General features: G+C 41.0%; 1 protein-coding gene and 3 long non-coding RNA genes across 5 annotated transcripts; 2 read left to right on the top strand and 2 right to left on the bottom strand.

The window, feature by feature from the left end:
• The first annotated feature begins 2,398 nt into the window (after positions 1-2,398).
• On the top strand, positions 2,399-3,378 carry LOC115194893 (uncharacterized). Its single transcript, XR_003878546.1, has 3 exons — positions 2,399-2,555; positions 2,758-2,892; positions 3,023-3,378. It is a non-coding gene; the product is annotated as an uncharacterized LOC115194893 (long non-coding RNA).
• A 4,239-nt stretch (positions 3,379-7,617) lies between these two features.
• Positions 7,618-9,473, top strand: LOC115194827 (ladderlectin-like). Its single transcript, XM_029754744.1, has 4 exons — positions 7,618-7,730; positions 8,135-8,311; positions 8,987-9,098; positions 9,247-9,473. Exons 1-4 carry the CDS (start codon positions 7,692-7,694, stop codon positions 9,336-9,338), a joined length of 420 nt encoding a protein of 139 aa, XP_029610604.1. The 5' UTR covers positions 7,618-7,691; the 3' UTR covers positions 9,339-9,473.
• Positions 9,474-15,401: 5,928 nt separating this feature from the next.
• Positions 15,402-16,551, bottom strand: LOC115194885 (uncharacterized). Of its 2 annotated transcripts, none has more exons than XR_003878537.1 (3): positions 16,481-16,551; positions 16,299-16,394; positions 15,402-15,565 (listed from the first exon to the last, which is right to left on the bottom strand). It is a non-coding gene; the product is annotated as an uncharacterized LOC115194885 (long non-coding RNA). The 2 variants fall into 2 exon arrangements; XR_003878538.1 differs by lacking the exon at positions 15,402-15,565 and adding an exon at positions 16,110-16,167.
• A 10-nt stretch (positions 16,552-16,561) lies between these two features.
• LOC115194887 (uncharacterized) lies at positions 16,562-17,909 on the bottom strand. Its single transcript, XR_003878540.1, has 3 exons — positions 17,877-17,909; positions 17,300-17,363; positions 16,562-16,648 (listed from the first exon to the last, which is right to left on the bottom strand). It is a non-coding gene; the product is annotated as an uncharacterized LOC115194887 (long non-coding RNA).
• Between the last annotated feature and the right edge of the window lie 4,778 nt (positions 17,910-22,687).

Raw genomic sequence — 22,687 nt, 5'->3', positions numbered from 1 at the left:
AGGCCCTGGTTAAAAGCAGTGTACTATGTAGGGAATATCTTGCAATAGGATTATTGTGAAAGATGGTTCCTATTGTACCCCTGTAGCAAAATATGTTGTCTTAAAAGGTTAATTTAAAGGGATGTTCAGTATTTCACATCAGTCATGTGTTGCCGTTTAAGAAAGTATCACCTTTAAGGTAATGTAAAGGAGCTGATTTCAACTGCACTGTTCAACTGCACTGCATCAAGGTGACTTTCTGTATTTCTGGAAGAACACGACAATGGATGACGTATGTCCCAAATAGAACCCTGTTCCCTACATAGTGGACTAGTTGTGACCCTATAGGCCCTGGTCAAAAGAAGTGTACTATGTAGGGTATATCTTGCAATAGGATTATTTTGTAAGATGGTTCTTATTGTACCCCTGTTGCAAAATATGTTGTCTTAAAAGGTTATTTGAAAGAGTCCTACTCCTTCCTTCATTTCCCAGAAATGGATAGGTTCAGATAAATTGTTCAGCATATCAAACCGACAATAATGATGTCACGTCCTGACCAGTAAAGGGGTTATTTGTTATTATAGTTGGGTCAGGACTTGGCAGAGGGTATTTGTTTAGAGTGTTTAGGGGTTTATTAGATTATGTGTTTTTGTAGAGGGTATTTGTTTAGAGTGTTTCGGGGTTTGATGGTTTATGTGTCTAAGTAGAGAGGGTATTGGTTTAGAGTGTTTCGGTGTTGTCGGGTTGTGTGTAGGTTGGATCTAGGTGATATAGTTCTATGTGCAGTTTTGATTTGACCTTCAATTGGAGGCAGCTGTTCCTCATTGCCTCTGATTGAAGGTCCAATGTATAGGGGTAATTTAGAATGGGGTATTGTGGGTAGTTGTGGTTGCATAGCTTTGTGTTTAGCCTGCAATCCTGTTTGTCCATACGGTTTCTTGTTTTGTAAAGTGTTTGTGGTTTTTTGTAATAAAACGTAAAAATGAGCGCTCAACCCGCTGCGCTTTGGTCCACTATCTATGACGGTCGTGATGAAATGGACAGGTTAATCTCTGGATTTCTTCATTTATTTTAATGGAATGTGAATCAGTTCCTGTAGTACAGTAAAGACAACTGTCAGTCTTCTCAACATCTTCGTTCCAACGGTTTTCATCTACGCTCACATCTACAATTACAGACAGAAACAGCATTCAGAATCTGCAGTAAAGAATTAACATTTAGTGAATGAGTGAGTGTGTCTGTGTACTTAGGTGAAACAGTTGATCTTGGTGGAGTATTATTACCCTGGATCTTCTGTCCAGTAGTGTTCACACACGAACAGTAACCTACCAGAAATGGACATGTTAAAAACATGTTACATATAAACTCAGCAAAAAAAGAAACGTTCTCTCACTGTCAAATGCGTTTATTTTCAGCAAACTCAACATGTGTAAATATTTGTATGAACATAAGATTCAACAACAGAGACATAAACGGAACAAGTTCCACAGACATGTGACTAGCAGAAATGGAATAATGTGTCCCTGAACAAATGGGGGGGTGGGGGTCAAAATCAAAAGAAACAGTCAGTATCTGGTGTGGCCACCAGCTGCATTAAGAAATGCAGTGCATCTCCTCCTCATGGACTGCACCAGATTTGCTCGTACTTGCTGTGAGATATTACCCCACTCTTCCACCAAAGCACTTGCAAGATTCCGGACATTTCTGGTGGGAACGGCCCTAGCCCTCACCCTCCGATCCAACAGGTCCCAGACGTGCTCGATAGGATTGAGACCCGGGCTCTTCGCTGGCCATGGCAGAATACTGACATGTGATTGAATCCCAAATAGCCCTCTATTCCCTATGAAATGCACTACTTTTGACCAGAGCCCATAGTGAATTTGTTGCCCTGGACAAATGTAGTGCACTTGTTTTAAAGGCTAATGCTAATTCCACAAACTCCCAATTACCCTCTGGACACACCCCTCTCCTGCTAACTCACCACACCTGAACTCACTCTGCTAATCACCAATTCCTCTTCCATTCCTTTGGTATATAAGCAGCTTGTTCTACCTGGGTTTGTTCTGCATTTGTGGTGTCCCAGTTCCTTTATTGGTTCTGTTGTTGGTTGGCTAAAGTACCTTCCTGCTATTGAAACATTTAAAGGGTTTTAATTTCCTGCATTGTGGCATAATATCCTGTTCATCCTAGCTTGTGTAGCATTATGGTGTTGCTAGCCCAGTATTAGACCTTTAATTTAACTGTAAGGGACTTGTTACAGCTTGTGAGATGAGACATGGTCCAATGATGGTACCTGCTAGCAGAATGTCTCTTACATCTATAATCCTGTAGACTGTTCTGCTCGGTTGCCCTTTGCACTGAGTCTCAGTGAACAAGAAACTATGAAATGCTGTTTTTTTTACCCCCCCCCACCCTCAAATTCAAACAGATTCATTCCATGTTTGCTCAGCTGTCTTGCTAACCCCCCTCACAACACGAGTTATTGATCACAGCTCAGTGCTGTAACTGGTGACTTACCAGAACCATCTAGCGTATTAAGGATGGATCTTCAGAGGTGGGACCCATGCTGCCAGCAGGTACCTCATTTAACATCTCCTGAATGCAAACGCTTTGACAGATTTCCAAATAACTTTACAGGGAGAGCACACTTTGCAACAATCTGAGTTATCACAGACTTTCCTGATGGCCATTTCACCTTACCTACAGGTGTTACAAGCCACTAAGCCTTACCTGCCAGCCTTTAATATTATGCTTTTATTTTTTGTTGGACAATAAAAGAACCAGAACTGAATATGGTTCAACCATAATGCCTGCATTCTGACAGATTTGGAAATAGCCAAAGCTGCAGGGCATTTCTACATTTGGGAACTAGGCTTCTGATTCTCAGTGCTGCCTTTGCTCTAGGAGATGCAAGTAAGAGTCCACTTTTCTTCACTCATTCTGTATTTTTATTGTAGAATAGGTGACTGACTGATCTTCAAATAACATTGTAGCTGTGATTTGTACACTGGCCTTTAAAGCCACATGTAACTTCTCCTTACAGATTCAATTCTAGAAGAAGACTTGTGTCCTTCCGGTTGGACCAAATATGGATCAAGCTGCTAAATGTTTGTAAAGACTACAAGGAGCTGGCCTGAAGCAGAGGTTTCGCCCTTACCATCTACTGTGAATTTGGAGGGACAGTGCAGTTGAAATTAGCTCCTTTTACATTACCTTAAAGGTGATACTTTCTTAAACGGCAACACATGACTGATGTGAAATACTGAACATCCCTTTAAATTAACCTTTTAAGACAACATATTTTGCTACAGGGGTACAATAGGAACCATCTTTCACAGTAATCCTATTGCAAGATATTCCCTACATAGTACACTGCTTTTAACCAGGGCCTATAGGGTCACAGCTAGTCCACTATATAGGGAACAGGGTTCTATTTGGGACACAACTCATCCATCTATTCCATTGTCTCTGTTCTTCCAGAAATACAGAAAGTCACCTTGATGACAAGGTTTGGTGAAAGAGAGGCTTGACCCTCACAAAGAAAAGGCACGCTAGCTATTCACCCTCTCCCACCTTCTCTGCTCCTCACAAAAGAATGCTGCTCGTCTTTAGCCTTAAGACATTGATCTATCACCTCTCATCTTGCAGACTGTTTTAAATTAAATCACACTGAGATTGTGGTATTTCTTGCACAATACTTTTGCACTACGATGATGTAAAAACGTACTACAAACGTCTGCTAACATTAGCCACCGCTAGCTGAGAATCATTGGGAGCGGTGGGGCAGGCTGTGCCGGTCCTCTTTTCTTTTCTTTTTTTTTCAACGGTCTGAAAGATGCTGGAAATTAATATCTTCTTAATGCAAAGACCAGGAAACTCTGGAAAAAATACACGGCGATTTATATAAATTAATGGCTCTGAATGCACTGTCAGCATGCAGCCAAAAGTTACCAACCACTTTTGGAGCTAACTAGCTAGTGCTCTCAAATGGAATCCTTATGTCGACAGCAGATGAGACTTGTGTTCATAACATGGCTAACTTACCTAGCTAACAAAACAAGTTATATTAACAGGATAGATAGCTGGCCATCAGCAACATTGGGTTGTCAATGAGACAGAGCTCGCTAACCAGCTGAGCCAGCAAACAAAATAATCATTTCGTATTTGAAAAAATACCCAACAGACTCTGCATTTCAGGAATCACAGTAGCAAGTATCCCTGGTGCGCTGTTGAAATATTTAGCCATTTGAAACTATTTGTTTTTCAATGAAAACTCTACCTTTTTGTAATCATCTCAATGGATTTCATGTGTTTTAAACATGAGCTTGTCCAAGGTGTTGGACTTGACGACAGTTGCTATTCATTGGAGCTCTACGATCAGATGCCCAACATTCTGGGGCAAAAGGTCAATAAGACAGACAGCAGGGTTGGCAGTTAATTAAAATGAATGTAACATTCCAGAGCTTATAGTTAACGTTATGCTGCGTCTAAAGTCTATCTGCTGACATCACAATGATGACAAAAGGTTTTCCTGCTCATTATTTATCTCATTCTGAAATGTCATTGTGTTTCCAAGACATTATAATGCACTTCAGACTACATCTTCCTCAGCTTCAATTAGGTAGAATTAAGTATCTTCATAACCATATTGTGACCCAATATGCAAGACATGAATGTGTTACAAAAGTTGAATACCTTCACTTTGAATTGACCCCAACCCTGTCAAACAGGTAGATATCGGACATGTCTAGCAGGTTTTGGGCTGGACAGAAAGTATGCGGAGGTTTGAAGGATGAGAGATAGATTGAGAAAAATAGAGGGAGGGGTCTGACTGGACGGGTCCTTAAAAAGGAGAGGAGGGAGAGGTAGAACTCAACTCACGGGCAGGACAGAGAGAGACACTAGAACTCAACTCAACTCAACTCACAGGCAGGACAGAGAGAGAGAGAGACCCAGTGAAGACCTTTGAAGATCTCTGAAGAAGTGAAGCTACAACTGAAGACTTCAGAAGGTGAGATTCCAACATCTGTTCATCTAATACTGTCCCTGTCTGCGTCCCAACTGACCTCCTATTCCCTATGTAGTGAGCTACTTTAGACAAGGGCCCATATTACCTTTGTGGCCCTGAGCTATTCTCTATTTAGTTCACTGTGGGTCCTGGTCCAAAGTACTGCACTACATAGCGGATAAGAAGCCTTTTGGGAAGCATCCATGTTCCTGTGTGCTAGGTGAATCTATTGTATGTAGTTGAAGAGATGATACCTGGGATGACCAGGACCGAGTTGAGAAAATGCTGCCTTAGCAGTTGCATCATTTTTGTAGCTAACACAGGGTTTCCTTAACCTCTCTGTCACGGATCCCTCCGGTACTGTTGCTCTTTCCGTGCACCAGTTTCGGAGGTCTAAGTCACCGGCCTCTAGGAACTGAACTGTGTCATTACCCACACATGGTCCCCATATTCTCCCCTGATTAATAAACGTTTAAGTGTGCCCTTTGTTCTCAATCGATGTATTGTTCCAATGTCCATTGGTAGTTGGTGGTGTGAAAACCTGTGCCTTGTTGTGTTGGCGTTCGTGCCGCTTGCATTGTGCATAGATGATTACGAGTCTCGTCCCGTGTATTTATTCAAGGTACTCTTCGCTCTTTTGAATGGGTTTCAGCCCTGTGTTTTGTATAAGTGTTTGTTTGATTATAAAAAAAATTGCATGCAGTGGGCATAATAAAGTTAAAATAAAAAACTTTGCTTTTATAATTAAAATATTGAAGCTTTATAGTTACGTGATGACATCACGTACTCCAACAAACAACGATTAATCAGACTCATTTTCCACAACAATTTGAAACCCTTTGTTCCATTCTTGGACTTCACTGTTCTCCATTCATCTTTTTCGCAAACTGTACTCAACTTGCTTTCAACTTCAAACGACACTTTTGATTCCGCCGTCTCCACCAACCTCCTCACAAAACTCGAGAGGGAGGGGTCTGACTGGATCTGTCCATAAAATAGAGAGGAGGGAGACTTAGAACTCAACTCACAGGCAGGATTTCAGAAAGTGAGATTTCAACAACTGTTCATCTAATACTGTATGTGAATGTATCCCAAATAGCCCTCTATTCCCTATGAAGTGCACTACTTTTGACCAGAGCCCATAGTGAATATGTTGCTCTGGACAATGTAGTGTACTTGTTTTGAAGGATAATGCTTATTCCACAAACTCCCAATTACCTTCTGGACACGCCCCTCTCCTGCTAGCTCACCACACCTGAACTCACTCTGCTAATCACCAATTACTCTTCCATTCCTTTGTATAAAAGCAGCTTGTTCTACCTGGGTTTGTTCAGTATTTGTAGTGTCCCAGTTCCTTTACTGGTCCTGTTGTTGGTTGGCTAAAGTAAGTTCCTGCTTTTGAAACATTATGTTTTTAATTTCCTGTGTTGTGGCATAATGTCCTCTTCATCCTAGCTTGTGTATTGTTATGGTGTTGCTAGCCCAGTATTAGACCTTTAATTTAACTGTAAGGGACTTGTTACAGCTTGTGAGATGAGACATGGTCCAATGATGGTACCTGCTAGCAGAATGTGTCTTACATCAATGTTCTGGTTGGTTGCCTTTTGCACTGTCTCAGTGAACAAGAAACTATGAAATGCTAATTTACTTTCACCCCCCCCCCCCCCCCCCCCCAAAAAAAACAAACATGGATTCCATGTTGTGCTCAGCTGTCTAGCTAATCCACCTCACCATATGGGCACCATGTTGGGCCATACTGAAGAAACATGGACGTGCAAAGCCAGAACACAACATTGGCAGCCATATTTGGATTGGTAGTGTATAAACTAGATTTAGTTATTGAACAGTGCTGTAAATGGTGATTTATCAGAACCATGTGTATTATGGATGGTTCTATAGAGGTGGAACCCATGCTGCTAGCAGGTACCTCATTGAACCATGTTGTCTAGCAAGCTGTTGCTATGGAATGTCCTTAGACCTTGCTTCATTAATTAATAGGTCTAATATTGGGCTGTGGTGTAACTTACTGGTCAGTCGTATGTTAATGTGTGTATTCCATCCAGCACCACATGTTATCACAGCCTTTCCTGATGGCCATTTCACCCTACCTACTGGTGTTACAAGCCACTAAGCCTTACCTGCCAGCCTTTAATATTATGCTTTTATTTTTTGTTGGACAATAAAAGAACCAGAACTGAATATGGTTCAACCATAATGCCTGCATTCTGACAGATTTGTCAATAGCCAAAGCTGCAGGGCATTTCTACAGTTGGGAACTAGGCCTGTTTTACCCCAGTGTGAGTGGAGAGAAATACCTGCCCAGAAGTTCTCCTCAGCCCTGCTTAGGGAATAGGTTGGCATTTAGGAGAGCAGATATATTCCTCTTCTAATCTACTGTATGTGGAGTTGAATCTGGTTTTGATGGCTTCACTCTTTATTCTCTCAGGAGACTCCATGACCATGTTGACCAGTCTTCTGATTCTCAGTGCTGCCTTTGCTCTAGGAGATGCATGTAAGAGTCCACTTTCCTTGACTCATTCTGTATTTTTATTGTAACATAGGTGACTGACTGATCTCCAAGTAATATTGTACCTGTGATTTGTACACTGGCGTTTAAAGCCACATGTAACTTCTCCTTACAGATTCAATTCTAGAAGAAGACTTGTGTCCTTCCGGTTGGACCAAATATGGATCACGCTGCTTAATGTTTGTAAAGACTACAAGGAGCTGGCCTGAAGCAGAGGTATAACCCTTACCATCTAGTGTGAATTTGAAGTGGAAGTGTAGTTGAAATTAGCTCTTTGACATTACCTTAACGGTAATACTTTCTTAAATGGCAACACATGACTGATGTGAAATACTTAACTTCCCTTTAAGATGGGAATTTTCTATACATATTTAATGTGGAGTCGTGCCTCCTGTATACTAGAAGCCACAGGACATGGTTTAAGACGGAGGTGAACTAATATCTTTTTAAGAGAATATTTTTAAAAGGTTATTAGTTGTGATGGTCAAGTCCAGAAGACAAATTCTCAGCAACACTGGCTTATACATGAAATGTCTTTGTTCCCATCTACTGCTTGGCTGTTGCTGTAGATAATGTTTTTTAATTGACTTGCCTAGTTAAATAAATACTTTCTTCTCTAGCGGAACTGTGTGTCCCTTGGTGATAAACTGGTGTCTGTACCCAACGTTGTGAAGTACCTTGGCGCAAACCTGTCATCTGTGCACAGCTCCGCGGAGGAGGAGTTTCTACAGGCTTTGGTCTTGGTCAAGACTGTTGGTTTCCCTCCTACCTGGATTGGTGGATTTTATTCTGTTAAGGTGGGACCATTAAGCACAGTGTTCTATAGAGCATTACTGCAAGGAACTCCGTTCCATCTCATATTGCTCAAGTGAAGAGCAGACCTGGATTAAAAAAATAAACGTGAGGTGTGGCATGTTGGCACCTGTAATTATTTTTAGTAATTCTATCTGAGTTGTGTAATGCTATATTGTGTGGACCCCAGGAAGAGTAGCTGCTGCTTGTTAACAGCTACTGTACTGGGTTCCACATAAAATATCAAGAGTACTTAGGTAGCCTAGCCGTTAAGACCATGGGGCCAATAAAGGCAAGGCTGGTAGTTTGAATCCCAGAGCTCACTCCGTGAAATCTGACGTGCCCTTGAGCAACGCCCTTAACCTAATTGATCCTGTAAGTCCTAGATGAGAGAGAATCTACTAAATTACATTTAACTGTCAACTTAAGTAGGAGGCTTTTATACAGATGTGAAACGGTTCTAGGTAAGTATAAATGTTCTTGTAAACATGTGTATGGTCTTTGAAATGCATATGGATGATTGCAGATGTGAGGATTAGACTCCACGTTGTTCTTTACACAAGCAACAGTCCCAGTCGGAGGGTTTTGAAGTAGTGGTAGCTTTAACTGTTTTGTTGTTTCAGGTGGTAGAGGAACGACTACATTTAGTTTGTATTCTGAATCCCACTTTCCCCCCTCAGGACAGGCGGTGGTTCTGGAGCGATGGCTCTGACTTTGATCACCAGAACTGGGCAAAAGGAAGGCCCGGCAATGTTGGTGCCGGAGAGACTTGTATTCATATCAACTTTGGAGGTACAGTAATCCCAGTATCATTCATTGATCCAGTCATCAAATTAAACTTTATTCCCAGTTCATTTAACAATTGACTCTCATGTACACTTTCCTACTGTTGTGTGTCTTGTGTACAGCTGAATATTTTGGTTCTGTGTTTCGTCTTCAGGTCAAAAGCGCTGGAACAATGCTTTATGTGGAAGGAGCTTGCCCTCGGTGTGCTCCCTGAGACTCCTGCCGCTTCGCCAGACTATACATTAAAAGCAGCAATGCTATTCCGTAGTGTCTGCATCCTCAATACTTCATGGTAACGTCAAATACTTTGCTGCTAAATGACGTTTCAGTTACTACACAAATGTTGAGGAGTTGTTTGCAGCCAATAAAACGTGTACACTATTTTGTCTCATGAGTCATTGAACATGAATGATGCGTTGTAGTTAGTACTTTCTCTTACTGGTCCCCTGTGGGACTCAAACCCACAACCCCAATGTTGCAAGTGCCATGCTTGACTGCGCCACCAGGACTTAACTTTATGTTAATGTAGACCTGTGAAATGCCGCAATATGTTTAGGATACTGACGGTTGAAAAGACATGTTTAACCTGTCATGAAGTTCTTTTGATTATAAATGTTTCTTAAGTTGTGTGTTAAAGAACTGAGAAGGTCATTAAGCGTTATGCCTGTCCTTTGTCACCACTCTAAAAACAGGTGGTTTTTATTCACCTAGGCAAGTCCACTTGTTTACCATGACAACCTACTCTGGACGGCGCTACGCCAATTGTGCGCCGCCCTATAGGACTCCGAATCACGACTGAATGTGCTACAGCCTGGAGATGAACCAGGTACTGTAGTGACTCCTCTTGCACTGAGATGCAGTGCCTTTGACATCTGTGCTGCGCAGGTTCCTGGAGTATCCTTTAGGGGTTCCCCCTAGTTACAATTTTAAAGAAACCCCATGTTCAAAGAACCCCTTTATAAGTGATCCTTGAAGAGAAAATAAAATCCTGAGGTGACATGCAAGGTCATCATTTGATATCTGGGGTGTTGCTGTTCTCTATCCATAGCCAGAATGTTCACCGTTGCCCTCTTTGAGCACAGTTGATCCCCTTGCACCATCTCCCTACCCAGGCCCTGTGAAGGCGGTCGTAAATTCCATAGGAAATGTCCTGCCTAACCGGCCACAGTTGAGACAGAGGGGTTTCATAGAGAGACAAAGAATTCTTCCAACTCACAGAATTGGAGAACCGAACGACCATTTATGTTCTGGAGAAGGTATAAAAGATCGGTGAAGGGTCCAGCTACGAACTGGTCCGCTTGGTACAATTTTGTGATACCCATTGGAGACAATAGTACCATACTAAGGTTTATATAATAGCCCCAGATATGGGACTTGCATCTAAATGGTTGTATTAATAAGGATAAAGCTTTTTGGAATACGTTGAGATGCTATGTAGTGATAATGTGAGAACATATTTCTGATCAAAGCTTAACCTGTCTAGGACCGGCGGGACGAATTTGTCCCACCTACGTAACAGCCAGTTGAATCCTGTGGCGCGATTTTCAAAACCTTTGAAATGCTGTTACTTCAATTTCTCAAACATATGACTATTTTACAGCTATTTAAAGACAAGACTCTCGTTAATCTCACCACACTGTCCGATTTCAAAAAGGCTTTACAACGAAAGCAAAACATTAGATTATGTCAGCAGAGTACCCAGCCAGAAATAATCAGACACCCATTTTTCAAGCTAGCATATGTCACAAAAACCCAGAAGACAGCTAAATGCAGCACTAACCTTTGATCTTCATCAGATGACACACCTAGGACATGTTATACAATGCATGCATGTTTTGTTCAATCAAGTTCATATTCATATCAAAAACTAGCTTTTTACATTAGCATGTGATGTTCAGAACTAGCATACCCCCCCAACTTCCGGGGAATTTACTAACAATTTACTAAATTACTCACGATAAACGTTCACAAAAAGAATAACAATTATTTTAAGAATTATAGATATATTACTCCTCTATGCACTCGATATGTCCGATTTTAAAATAGCTTTTCGGATGAAGCACATTTTGCAATATTCTGAGTAGATAGCCCGGCATCACAGGGCTAGCTATTTAGACACCCACCAAGTTTAGCCTTCACCAAAATCACATTTACTATTAGAAAAGTTTGATTACCTTTCCTGTTCTTTGTCAGAATGCACTCCCAGGACTTCTACTTAAATAACAAATGTAGGTTTGGTCCAAAATAATCCATAGTTATGTTCCAACAGCGATGTTTTGTTCGTGCGTTCTAGACACTATCCCAATGGTAAATAACGGTCATGCGCACGGCGCATTTCGTGACAAAAGATTTCTAAATATTTCATTACCGTACTTCGAAGCATGTCAACCGCTGTTTAAAATCAATTTTTATGCCATTTTTCTCGTAAAAAAGCGATAATATTTCGACCGGGAATCTGCAATTAGGTAAACAGCCGAAAGAAAATAGTGCACGGGGTCGAATCGGGCACGCGCCAAATTCCATTCTCCTCTGATAGATCACTTGGCAAAGGCGATTATGTCTTTCAGCCTGAGGCTGCCTCGTCATCGTTCAGGTTTTTCCCGGGCTCTGAGAGCCTATTGGAGCCGTAGGAAGTGTCAAGTTACAGCTAAGATCCTGACTCTTCAATAAACAGAAGCAAGAACAACACCTTGTCAGACAGGCCACTTCCTGCATGAAATCTTATCAGGTTTTTGCCTGCCATAGGAGTTCTGTTATACTCACAGACACCATTCAAACAGTTTTAGAAACTTTAGGGTGTTTTCTATCCAAAGCCAATAATTATATGCATATTCTAGTTACTGGGCAGAAGTAGTAACCAGATTAAATCGGGTACGATTTTAATTTGATGTGAAAATACTGCCCCCTATCCCAAAGAAGTTAAATCGGTCATTGGCACGCCCCCCCAGGGACACAGACAGGACCAGGCGTCATGTGACAAGCCTGTTCTATGTTCACGTATAAAACCCCCACCCTGATTTTCTTTCATCAGACCAGGCCTCCACTCCATGACGAGTTGGCCAATAGGTTTGACCATCCAATTCCTCTACTGAAAGTTAACTACACCACGTGGTTAACTTTTAGACTATCGATACCGACAGAATAAGAAGTCTATATTATTAGTCTGCAGCTAAGTACTCGATATCATCGAACGCGAAGACAGACGAAACACCCATTCTATAACGACATTAATGAATGTCGCTTTGAAAGACCCTTTCTAACGAAGAGAGAGAGAACTCCAACAGAACGACCTTTCCAACGAAGATCGACGACACACTGAGTGTAAATATATATATTGATCGCAATTGTTTCCGAATGAGTGAGCATTCACGTGCAAAGGATTAGCATATCAATTGTTAATATTTATCAACTCTGTAGTGTCTTCTCAGCTGCCCTTTATGACCCTTTGTTTTAAGACACCAGCCATGCCGGTTTAGCCCACTAGGGCACATTACTCCACCAATGCTTTGTAACGATAACCAACTGTTTGTATGCTTTCTGTGAATTACTTAGTTTAGTAAATCAATTATTTTAAGACAATTGATGTATGGATGACTTTTAGTAAAGGCTGGATTTGTGCAGATACAACAATTTACGACGTTTGGAATGAGACTGGACGCGAGGTAAAATACACCATTTAAACCAGAAGATAATCGGCCTATACTGTAATATAATATATGTTATAATATAGGAAAGTTATATTAGCAAAATTATAACTTTGTAATCTGAATATTTTCCTTGGTGCCCCGATCTCCTAGTTAATTACAGTTAAACGATTAATCAGTTTAAACGCGTAATAATAATAACAGGGAGTTATTTTGATAAACATGTCTTCAGTTAATGGTGCCCAAAGACACGACACCGTGCACTGCAGAACAGGATTCCCGTTATATTCAGCGGTGTAGGCAGGTCAAAGTCTGAACCCTGAACATTATTATACAGATTAACAAGCACACGACAGAATTCATGCCTTGATTTTTGTGGTGACAGAACTTTTGCTAATAGCTTTCATACCTTGTCCATAATGTAGAGTCCTATGTGGTATTCATTGAGTTAATCTAACCACGTTGTCCGATTTCAAAAAGGCTTTACGGCGAAAGCATAAAGTTAGATTATGTTAGGAGAGTACATTGACAATAGCTGTGTGTAATGTTTTGTCAATTCAAAGACAGGCATCACCAAAAGCAGAAAACCAGCTAAAATTATGCACTAACCTTTGACAATCTCCATCAGATGACACTCCTAGGACATTATGTTAGACAATACATGCATTTTTAGTTCTATCAAGTTCATATTTATATCCAAAAACAGCGTTTTACTATGGCGTTGATGTTCAGGAAGTCATTTGCCTCCAATAACCGCCAGTCAAATCAGCACAACAAATTAAATAATTACTATTCGAAAACATTGGTAAAATATTATATTGTCATTCAAAGAATTATAGATTTACATCTCTTGAACGCAACCGGATTGCCAGATTTAAAAATAACCTTACTGGGAAATCACACTTTGCAATAATCTGAGCACTGCGCCCAGAAAAATACGCTTTGCGATACAGACTAACCGCCATGTTGGAGAGATCTAAAATCGAAAATACTATGTAAATAATCCATTACCTTTGATTCTCTTCATCAGATGTCACTTCCAGGAATCCCAGGTCCATAACGAATGTAGTTTTGTTTGAAAAAGCTCATAATTTATGTCCAAAAAGCTCCGTGTTGTTAGCACATGATCTATGCCCGCCGGACTTTACTTCATGAACGAGGGGGAAAAAAATATTTACGTTCGTTCAAACATGTCAAACGTTGTATAGCATAAATCATTAGTGCCTTTTTTAACCAGAACATGAATAATAAAGGCGGACGATTGGAACGAGTACCCAACATGAACTCGCGCGCCAGAGTCTAATCGGCCACCACCGTTCCAAGGCTCTTGTTCGGTCAGATCTCACAGTATAAGACTCAAAACACTTTGTAAAGACTGGTGACATCTAGTGGAAGCCATAGGAAGTGCTCAACGATTAATAAGCCCCTGTGTGTTTCAATGGCATAGGCTTAAAGGTAATTCAACACATCAGGTATCCACTTCCTGTCAGAATTTGTCTCAGGGTTTTGACTGCCATATGAGTTCTGTTAAACTTAGACACCATTCAAACAGTTTTAGAAAATTCAGTGTTTTCTATCCAAACCTGAACAATATGCATATTCTAGCTTCTGAGTTGGTGTAGGAGGCAGTTAAAAATGGGCACATATTTTTTTCAAAATTCTCAATACTGCCCCCTAGCCCTAAGAAGTTAAAGGATGGTAAATGTGCTCTACATAACATTTGACATGCCTGATCTGTATACCTGCAGACAAGTCTTCTGCACGCAATACAGCTAACCTTATGATTATCCATTGAATTGTGTCCATTCTCTGTTTAACATGAACACACAGGAAAATAGATGGTATCAAACTATATTTAGATCATACAAGGGACAAACCTCACCTTGATCTTTCCATTTCAGTTAAGCGCCTGCTACTGTCCATTTAAATGTTTGTTGGGCAGGTAGGTTCCTTGATGAACCCCATCTTCTATGGGGTTCTTGGATTAACCTTCTAGGCCATTTTCAGTGCCAAGAACCGTAAGGTTCTTCAAAGAACTGCGGACCTTAGAACTCTAGTTAAACCCCACATTTTTATTGTACTCCGACTAGGATTCAAAAGGCACTCGCACATCTCTTTGTCTCATGGTTTTAGTTGCATAAGATGAGGAAGATCACCGTACATGCTAGTCTCACTGCTCTAAAGCTGTACGTATCGGCCTCGTTAGATCTTTCAGTGTTCACAACCTGCACCTCTATGTAGACTGCTCCAAACACAGCCGTTCAATGCAGCCAATGGGGTTGGAGTATGAGAGAATATAAGTGTTACCCAAAAATAACAATGTGCATGAGTATTCTAATAAAGTGTGTGCATAACGTGTCAAACAAGACATCGACCTATCAAGTAAGTTGTCATTAATCATTGGGTTCTGTACAAGAATAAAACATGAGTAGACTAAAGTGGCAGCATTAATTCATGTTCACATTTACAACATAAATAGGCATTTCATCATTAAGACCTTTTGGGAATAATGAGGGTGAAAATCCCAGAACATTCTTCAAAAGACACTGATATGACCCCACCATCAAAAGACACCAATAGCAAAAGACAAAATAGCAATTCTTTTGCTTTTCACACAAGCCTCATCTGAAGGTAGACAAGTTTAAATAATGAAGACATACAGTTTATTAGAGCATGTACTTTATTTTACAGGATGATATAATGCATGAAGCAAACAATGGAATGATTTAGTGAAATGTGAAGATGTAGATTCAGTAAAGGGGTCTTTCATCCCTCTGTGGCCTGGAACAATTCTTCAGCCTCAGAGTAGCATGGTTCTGACTGTGGACTCTGTATATATTGGAATGACATTTTGATGTCTATGGAGGACCAAAGCTGCCATAGAGTTAAATGAATATATAAAGAGAAATCCACAAAAAAGGAAATACTGACAGATTTGATTCCACAGTCCAAGTCCTGCAATCAGAGTTAGGATGCTAATATTTGTAAACTCTTTCAGTTTTGTTCTGTGGGTGTCACCGAGTAGGCTGACACCCCATATCATGGACCCAAGAGCCATAGGCATTAATAAGGCCTTGCCTGTGCACGTGACTAAACCCCACGACCCCCTTCTAAGCTGTCCATCTTTCTGATTTCCACCAATTAGAGTTGATGAGGGACAATAGAGTGCTGAGTACCAGGCAGTTAGCAAGTGTGGTAGGCTACTAATGACCATCACCAGCATCAGAGCTTGGAGAAGCCTAACTACTACATGGTCACATGGAATTTGACTGCCTTCATGTCCTGTAACCACAAGTGTATTGGCAATACAGTCCTACTCCTTCCTCTATTTCCCAGAAATGGACTGGTTCAGATAATCACACCAACAATAAAGTAAGTAAATCAACAGTTTAATCTCTGGATTCCTTCTTGTATTGAATGTGAATCAGTTCCTGTAGTACAGTAAAGACAACTGTCAGTCTTCTACATCTTAGTTCCAACACCTTTCATCTACAATTAGACACATCAAGAACCAGCTGCAAGAAGAAACATTTAGTGAATGAGTATGTATATACACACGCACCTTGCTGGAACAGTTGCTAGCAGTTGATAGCAGTTCCTGGTGGGGTCTCTGTACCCTGGATCTTCTGTCCAGTACTGGTCACACACCAACAGTAACCTACCAGAAATAGACATGTTGCATATAAACACATTGAATTGTCACATTCAACTGAATTGGAGAATTTAGTGTGCGTCAGTGTTAACCTGTAGAGCCCGAACATTGCTTAGGGGTGTATTGTCCATGGTGGTCACACGTGGGGATGTAGGCGCCATTTATAGCAGCATCTCTAGCATCCTCACAGGGGGTCTTGGGTCGTATCACCGCGCCATCTATAGCATCCTCACAGGGGGTCCTGGGTCGTATTATAGCATCTGGACACAGGTAACATACATTGTAATGTGGACATACAATAACACTGCAGGACAATGTAAGGGCAGAATATATATTAGCCAGAATAGAGTTCCATTTCAGATGCAACCTACGTACTTCCTGGCTAAATATTGAAGTTCAGCTACATGTTTATATTGCCTATGTAGTCAAAATTCAGTGTGTCTTTCATATAACAGCTGATGAAACTAAGACTGAAAGTGGGGGTAAATTGTAGTTATTGCCTGATGATTGGATTGTCTAGCAACTATACATCCAGTTCAAAGATCAAGCCATTCATATCAGAACACCTCAGTCCAGCATCTAGACACCAATATACATCTCTGGAACTAGACGAGTGGCAGGTAGCCTAGCAGTTAGAGATAAGGCCAGAAGTTCAAGTCAGTGAGCTGACAAGTTGATATATCCATCTATGTGCCCTTCAGCAAGGCACAACCTTCATTTCTCCAGTGTCACGGTTGATAATGGCTGACCCCTCAGAGGGTGTCCATTGGAGAACCGGGTATGAATAGAAACACATGTCCAATTCACACCTGCGTATTAATACCTACATGTGTGTGAAGTAGGACGGAGCAACACCAACAGATGTTTTTATTAAAGTGTTGGTGAGTAGGTGTGCGGTATGTCACGCTTACCTCCCAGAGCAAAAGCTGTGCTGACAAGCAGAATGATGGTCAATATTGCCATGGTGAAAGTCTCCTGAGAGAGAGAACAAGAGTGAGATTAGTTGAGCATTTTAAATCATCTGGAATGGCTGTGGGTACTAGAGGAGAGGTTAAGGAAACACTGTAAGTACAAACCTTAAATAACTGCCAAAGCAGCAATTTCTAAACCCAGTCCTGAGGACCCCAAGAACCAAGTAGTCGCAACACAGTGCTACTAGTCTTCTGACAGCCGCAAGTATCATTTCTTCAACCACATAGTAGATTAGCCTTGCACACAGGAATATGTATCCTTCCCAAATGACTCCTCACTCCTTATGTAGTGAACTACCTTTGACGAGGGCCTACAATGCACTACATAAGGAATGGGAAGCATTATAGATATTGTCAGAGACTACCCATTTACTGCAAAGGTACGGATTAGTCTACGCTATTAAATCCAGGGGGCCGCTCCACAAAATGTACCAAGTATATAGTGCACTACGTTTGACCAGGCCACATAACATTAAGGTACCATTTGAGATGCAGCTGAATAATGATGCACGCTCACCTTCTGCAGTCTTCCAAGGGATTCACTGGTTGTCTCTCTGTTGTCTGTGAGTTATGGTCTACATCTTCCACCTCTCCTTTTAAAGGACCTGTCACAGGTGTGACTAGTTGCCTCATTAACCCAACGAGAGATCCCGATGTTGGCCATTAGCTGGTGGTGTAAACAACTTAAGTAGAAATACTTTAAAGTAGTACTTAAGTCGTTTTTGGGGGGTAACTTTACTTTACTATTTATATTTTTGACAACTTTCACTTAACTACATTCCTAAAGAAAATAATGTACTTTTAACTCCATACATTTTCCCTGACACCCAAAAGTATTCGTTACATTTTGAATGATTAGCAGGACAGAAAAATGGTCAAATTCACACACTTATCAAGAGAATGTCCATGGTCATCCCTGCTGCCTCTGACCTGTCAGACTCACTAAACACAAATGCTTTGTTTGTAGATTGTGACTGAGTGTTGGAGTATGCCCCTGGCTATCCATAATTATATTTAAAAAAAACAAGAAAAGGAATTTGAAATGATTTATACTTTTGCTTTGATACTTAAGTATATTTGATCAATGACATTTAATATTGATACTTCAGTATATTTAAAACGGAATAATTTTAAACCTTTGCTCAAGTAATATTTTACTGGGTGATTTTAACTTTTACTTGAGAAATTTTCTCTGAAGGTATCTTCATAGGCAGTAAAGAGAGTAGTAGAGGAAGATGGCTCCAGTATCGAGGGATCCTGAGAGGCTCCTTGTGAGTATGCCGTTCCCAATAGAGAGTGATAGGAATAACGTGTTTCAGTAAGGTTGGTTTCTTAGCATTCATAGCCATGGTGATCAACTGTACCGCAGATTAGAACATAAATCACAGAAAATGTATGTTGTGGTGGCAGCTGCATAAAACTCCTTGGGTTACGAGATTTTACAGCAGAACAGTTACAAGGTGTGATGAACGATAGTGTCCCGTTCTCCCAGGCTGCCGGCCTGCTGTAGGATAAGATAGACCCAAGTAGTGGAATAGTGGTGAGGTTTTAATGGGTCTAGAATCAGATAGGGCCAATTAGTGGAATAGTGATGAGGTTATAATGGGTCTAGTATCAGATAGGGTCATGTAGTGGAACAGTGGTGAGGTTTTAATGGGTCTAGAATCAGATAGGGCCAAGTAGTGGAATAGTGGTGAGGTTATAATTGGTCTAGTATCAGATAGGGTCATGTAGTGGAATAGTGGTGAGGTTTTAATGGGTCTATAGTCAGATAGGGTCATGTAGTGGAATAGTGGTGAGGTTTTAATGGGTCTATGGTCAGATAGGGTCAAGTAGTGCAATAGTGGTGAGATTTTAATGGGTCTATAGTCAGATAGGTTCAGGTAGTGGAATAGTGGGAGGTTTTAATGGGTCTATGTTCAGACAGGTTCAGGTACTGGAATAGTGGTGATGTTTTAATGTGTGTATGGTTAGTTGGTAGGGCAATTTTTGTTTTCTGTTTTTTTTTCTATCCCTTTCCCCATTCTTTTATACCCTCCCCTTTTTTGTGTCACAAAATGTCATGAATTCACTCTCCAGAACAGGACACAGCCCACACGTTATAACTCAGTCCACGTAAACTTGCATCTCAGCCCATGTAGACTTGCGTCTTCAGAGCGTAGCTGGATTGTGCATCACTTGCAATCAATCAAATCAATCAAATGTATTTTTAAAGCCCTTCTTACATCAGCTGATGTCACAAAGTGATGTACAGAAACCCAGTCTAAAACCCCAAACAGCAAGCAATGCAGGTGTAGAAGCACGGTGGATAGGAAAAACTCCCTAGAAAGGCCAGAACCAAGGAAGAAACCTAGAGAGGAACCAGGCTATGAGGGGTGGCCAGTCCTCTTCTGGCTGTGCCGGGTGGCGATTAAAACAGAACATGGCCAAGATGTTCAAATGTTCATAGATGACCAGCAGGGTCAAATAATAATAATCACAGTGGTTGTCGAGGGTGCAACAGGTCAACAAGTCAGTAAATGTCAGTTGGCTTTTCATAGCCGATCATTCCGAGTATCTCTATCGCTCCTGCTGTCTCTAGAGAGTTGAAAACAGCAGGTCTGGGACAGGTAGCATGTGCGGTGAACAGGTCAAGGCTCCATAGCCGCAGGCAGAACTGTTGAAACTGGAGCTTCAGCACGGCCAGGAGGACTTGGGACGACACATATCTTGATGCTGGGGACCACCACCCATAAAAAAAAACGTTTCTGGCTAAAGAGACAAGACTAACAAGGGAAATCCATGAACTAATAGTACAGGTAGATAGCAATAAAAATGATACTACAGAGATACAAAATAAGTTAGAGGAAAAACAAAAAGAACTTGAGGAACTTATTCAAGAACGATCTAATGTAATCTATTACAAAAATAAAGCAAACTGGATGGAATATGGAGAAAAATGCACCAAATTCTTCCTGAATCTCCAATACAGGAACACTAACAAAAATAATTTGCAGAAACTCGTTACTGAAGACGGAGTCGTCTATGATTCTCCGAATTATCTTTTAAAAGAGGAAGTTAATTATTTTAGGCAGATGTTCACATTAGTAGCTTTGGATAGAAAACACTCAAAAGTTTCTAAAACTGTTTGAATGGTGTCTGTGAGTATAACAGAACTCAAATGGCAAGCCAAAACCTGAGAAGATTCTGTACAGGAAGTACCCTGTCTGACCATTTCTTGGGCTTCTTTGTCATCTCTATCCAAAACAAATGATCTCTGCTGTAACGTGACATTTTCTAACGCTCCCATAGGCTCTCAGAAGGCGCCAGAACGTTAAATGATGACTTTGCAGTCTCTGGCTGAAAAACAGTAGCGCACTTGGTAAGTGGTCGATCTGAGAACAATGAGACGGGCTTGCGCGTGCACGAGACGACTCCATTTTCAACTTTGAGACCTTTGAACGAAAACAGGGTTTCCCGGTCAAAATATTATCGCTATTTTACGAGAAAAATCGCATAAAAATTGATTTTAAACAGCGTTTGACAAGCTTCGAAGTACGGTAATGGAATATTTTGAATTTTTTTGTCACGATACGCGTCACCCTTCGTCACCCTTCGGATAGTGTCTTGAATGCCCGAACAAAACGCCGCTATTTGGATATAACTATGGATTATTTGGAACCAAACCAACATTTGTTATTGAAGTAGAAGTCCTGGGAGTGCATTCTGATGAACAGCAAAGGTAATCCAATGTTTCTTTTGGTAAATCTGAGTTTGGTGAGTACCAAACTTGGTGGGTGTCAAATTAGCTAGCTCGTGATGGCGAGCTATCTACTCAGAATATTGCAAACTGTGCTTTCACCGAAAAGCTATTTTAAAATCGGACACCGCGATTGCATAAAGGGGTTCTGTATCTATAATTCTTTAAAAAAAAATTATGTTTTTGTGAACGTTTATTGTGAGTAATTTAGTAAATTCACCGGAAGTGTTCGGTGGGAATACTAGTTCTGAACGTCACATGCTAATGTAAAAAGCTGGTTTTTGATATAAATATGTACTTGATTGAACAAAACATGCATGTATTGTATAACATAATGTCCTAGGAGTGTCATCTGACGAAGATCATCAAAGGTTAGTGCTGCATTTAGCTGTGGTTTTGGTTTTTGTGACATTACATGCTAGCTTGAAAAATGGGTGTCTGATTATTTCTGGCTGGGTACTCTGCTGACATAATCTAATGTTTTGCTTTTGTTGTAAAGCCTTTTTGAAATCGGACAGTGTGGTTAGATAAAGGAGAGTCTTGTCTTTTAAATGGTGTAAAATTGTCATATGTTTGAAAAATGGAAGTTTTCGGATTTTCGAGGAGTTTGTATTTCGCGCCACGCCCAATCATTGGATATTGGAGTGGTGTTCCGCTAGCGGAACGTCTAGATGTAAGAGGTTTTAAGAAAGTTGATGAGCTTAGAGCAAGGATTTCTTTCCAGAGAGACATCGGGTCCTGTAACATACTTTGTTTCACGGAAACATGGCTCTCTCGGGATACTCTGTCGGAGTCGGTAAAGCCAGCTGGATTCTCAGTACATCGCGCACACAGGAAAATATATCTCTCGGGGAAGCAGAAGGGCGTGTTTCACGATTAATGACTCATGGTGTAATTCTAGGAACATACAGGAACTCAAGTCATTTTGTTCAACCGACCTAGAACACACAATTAATTGCCAACCATATTATCTCCCAAGAAAATTCTCCTCCGTCTTCGCCACGTCCGTTTCCTTGCCACCTCAAGCCGAAACCGACGGCCGTCAAAAGAACTTGATTGGACTTTATGCAAACTGGAAACCACATATCCTGAGGCTGCATTTATTGTAGCTGGGGACTTTAACAAAGCAAATGTAAGGACTACGCTGCCGAAGTTCTATCAACATATTGACTGTCCAACTCGCGCTGCTAAGACAGTCGACCATTGCTATTTAAACTTCCGGGATGCTTACAAGGCCCTCCCCCGCCCTCCTTTCAGCAATTCTGACCACGACTCCATCTTGCTCCTCCTGTCCTATAGGCAGAAACTCAAACAGGAAGTGCCCGTGCTTCGTACTATTCAATACCCTAACCAGAAACTGTGGATAGATGGTAGCATTCGCACGAACCACCGCATTTAATAATCATTAAGCTCGAGGCCCTGAACCACACCCTGTGCAACTGGGTCTTGGACTTAGATACAGGCCGCCCCCAGGTGCTGAAGGTAGGAAACATCACCTCCACTCCGCTGATTCTCAATACTGCAGTCGCACAAGGGTGAGTGCTAAGCCCCCTCCTGTACTCCCTGTTCACCCATGACCGCGTGGCCAA

The sequence above is a fragment of the Salmo trutta genome, chromosome 5 (assembly GCF_901001165.1).
Source record: "Salmo trutta chromosome 5, fSalTru1.1, whole genome shotgun sequence".
Taxonomy (NCBI): domain Eukaryota; kingdom Metazoa; phylum Chordata; class Actinopteri; order Salmoniformes; family Salmonidae; genus Salmo; species Salmo trutta.
This window is presented reverse-complemented; position numbering and strand designations above follow the sequence as displayed.

Coding starts and splice junctions, on each gene's coding strand:
- LOC115194827 (XM_029754744.1), top strand. CDS start 7,692: ATGTTTGTAAAGACTACAAGGAGCTGGCCTGAAGCAGAG. Junction 7,731..8,134: donor GGAGCTGGCCTGAAGCAGAG/GTATAACCCTTA, acceptor TTTCTTCTCTAG/CGGAACTGTGTGTCCCTTGG. Junction 8,312..8,986: donor GTGGATTTTATTCTGTTAAG/GTGGGACCATTA, acceptor TTCCCCCCTCAG/GACAGGCGGTGGTTCTGGAG.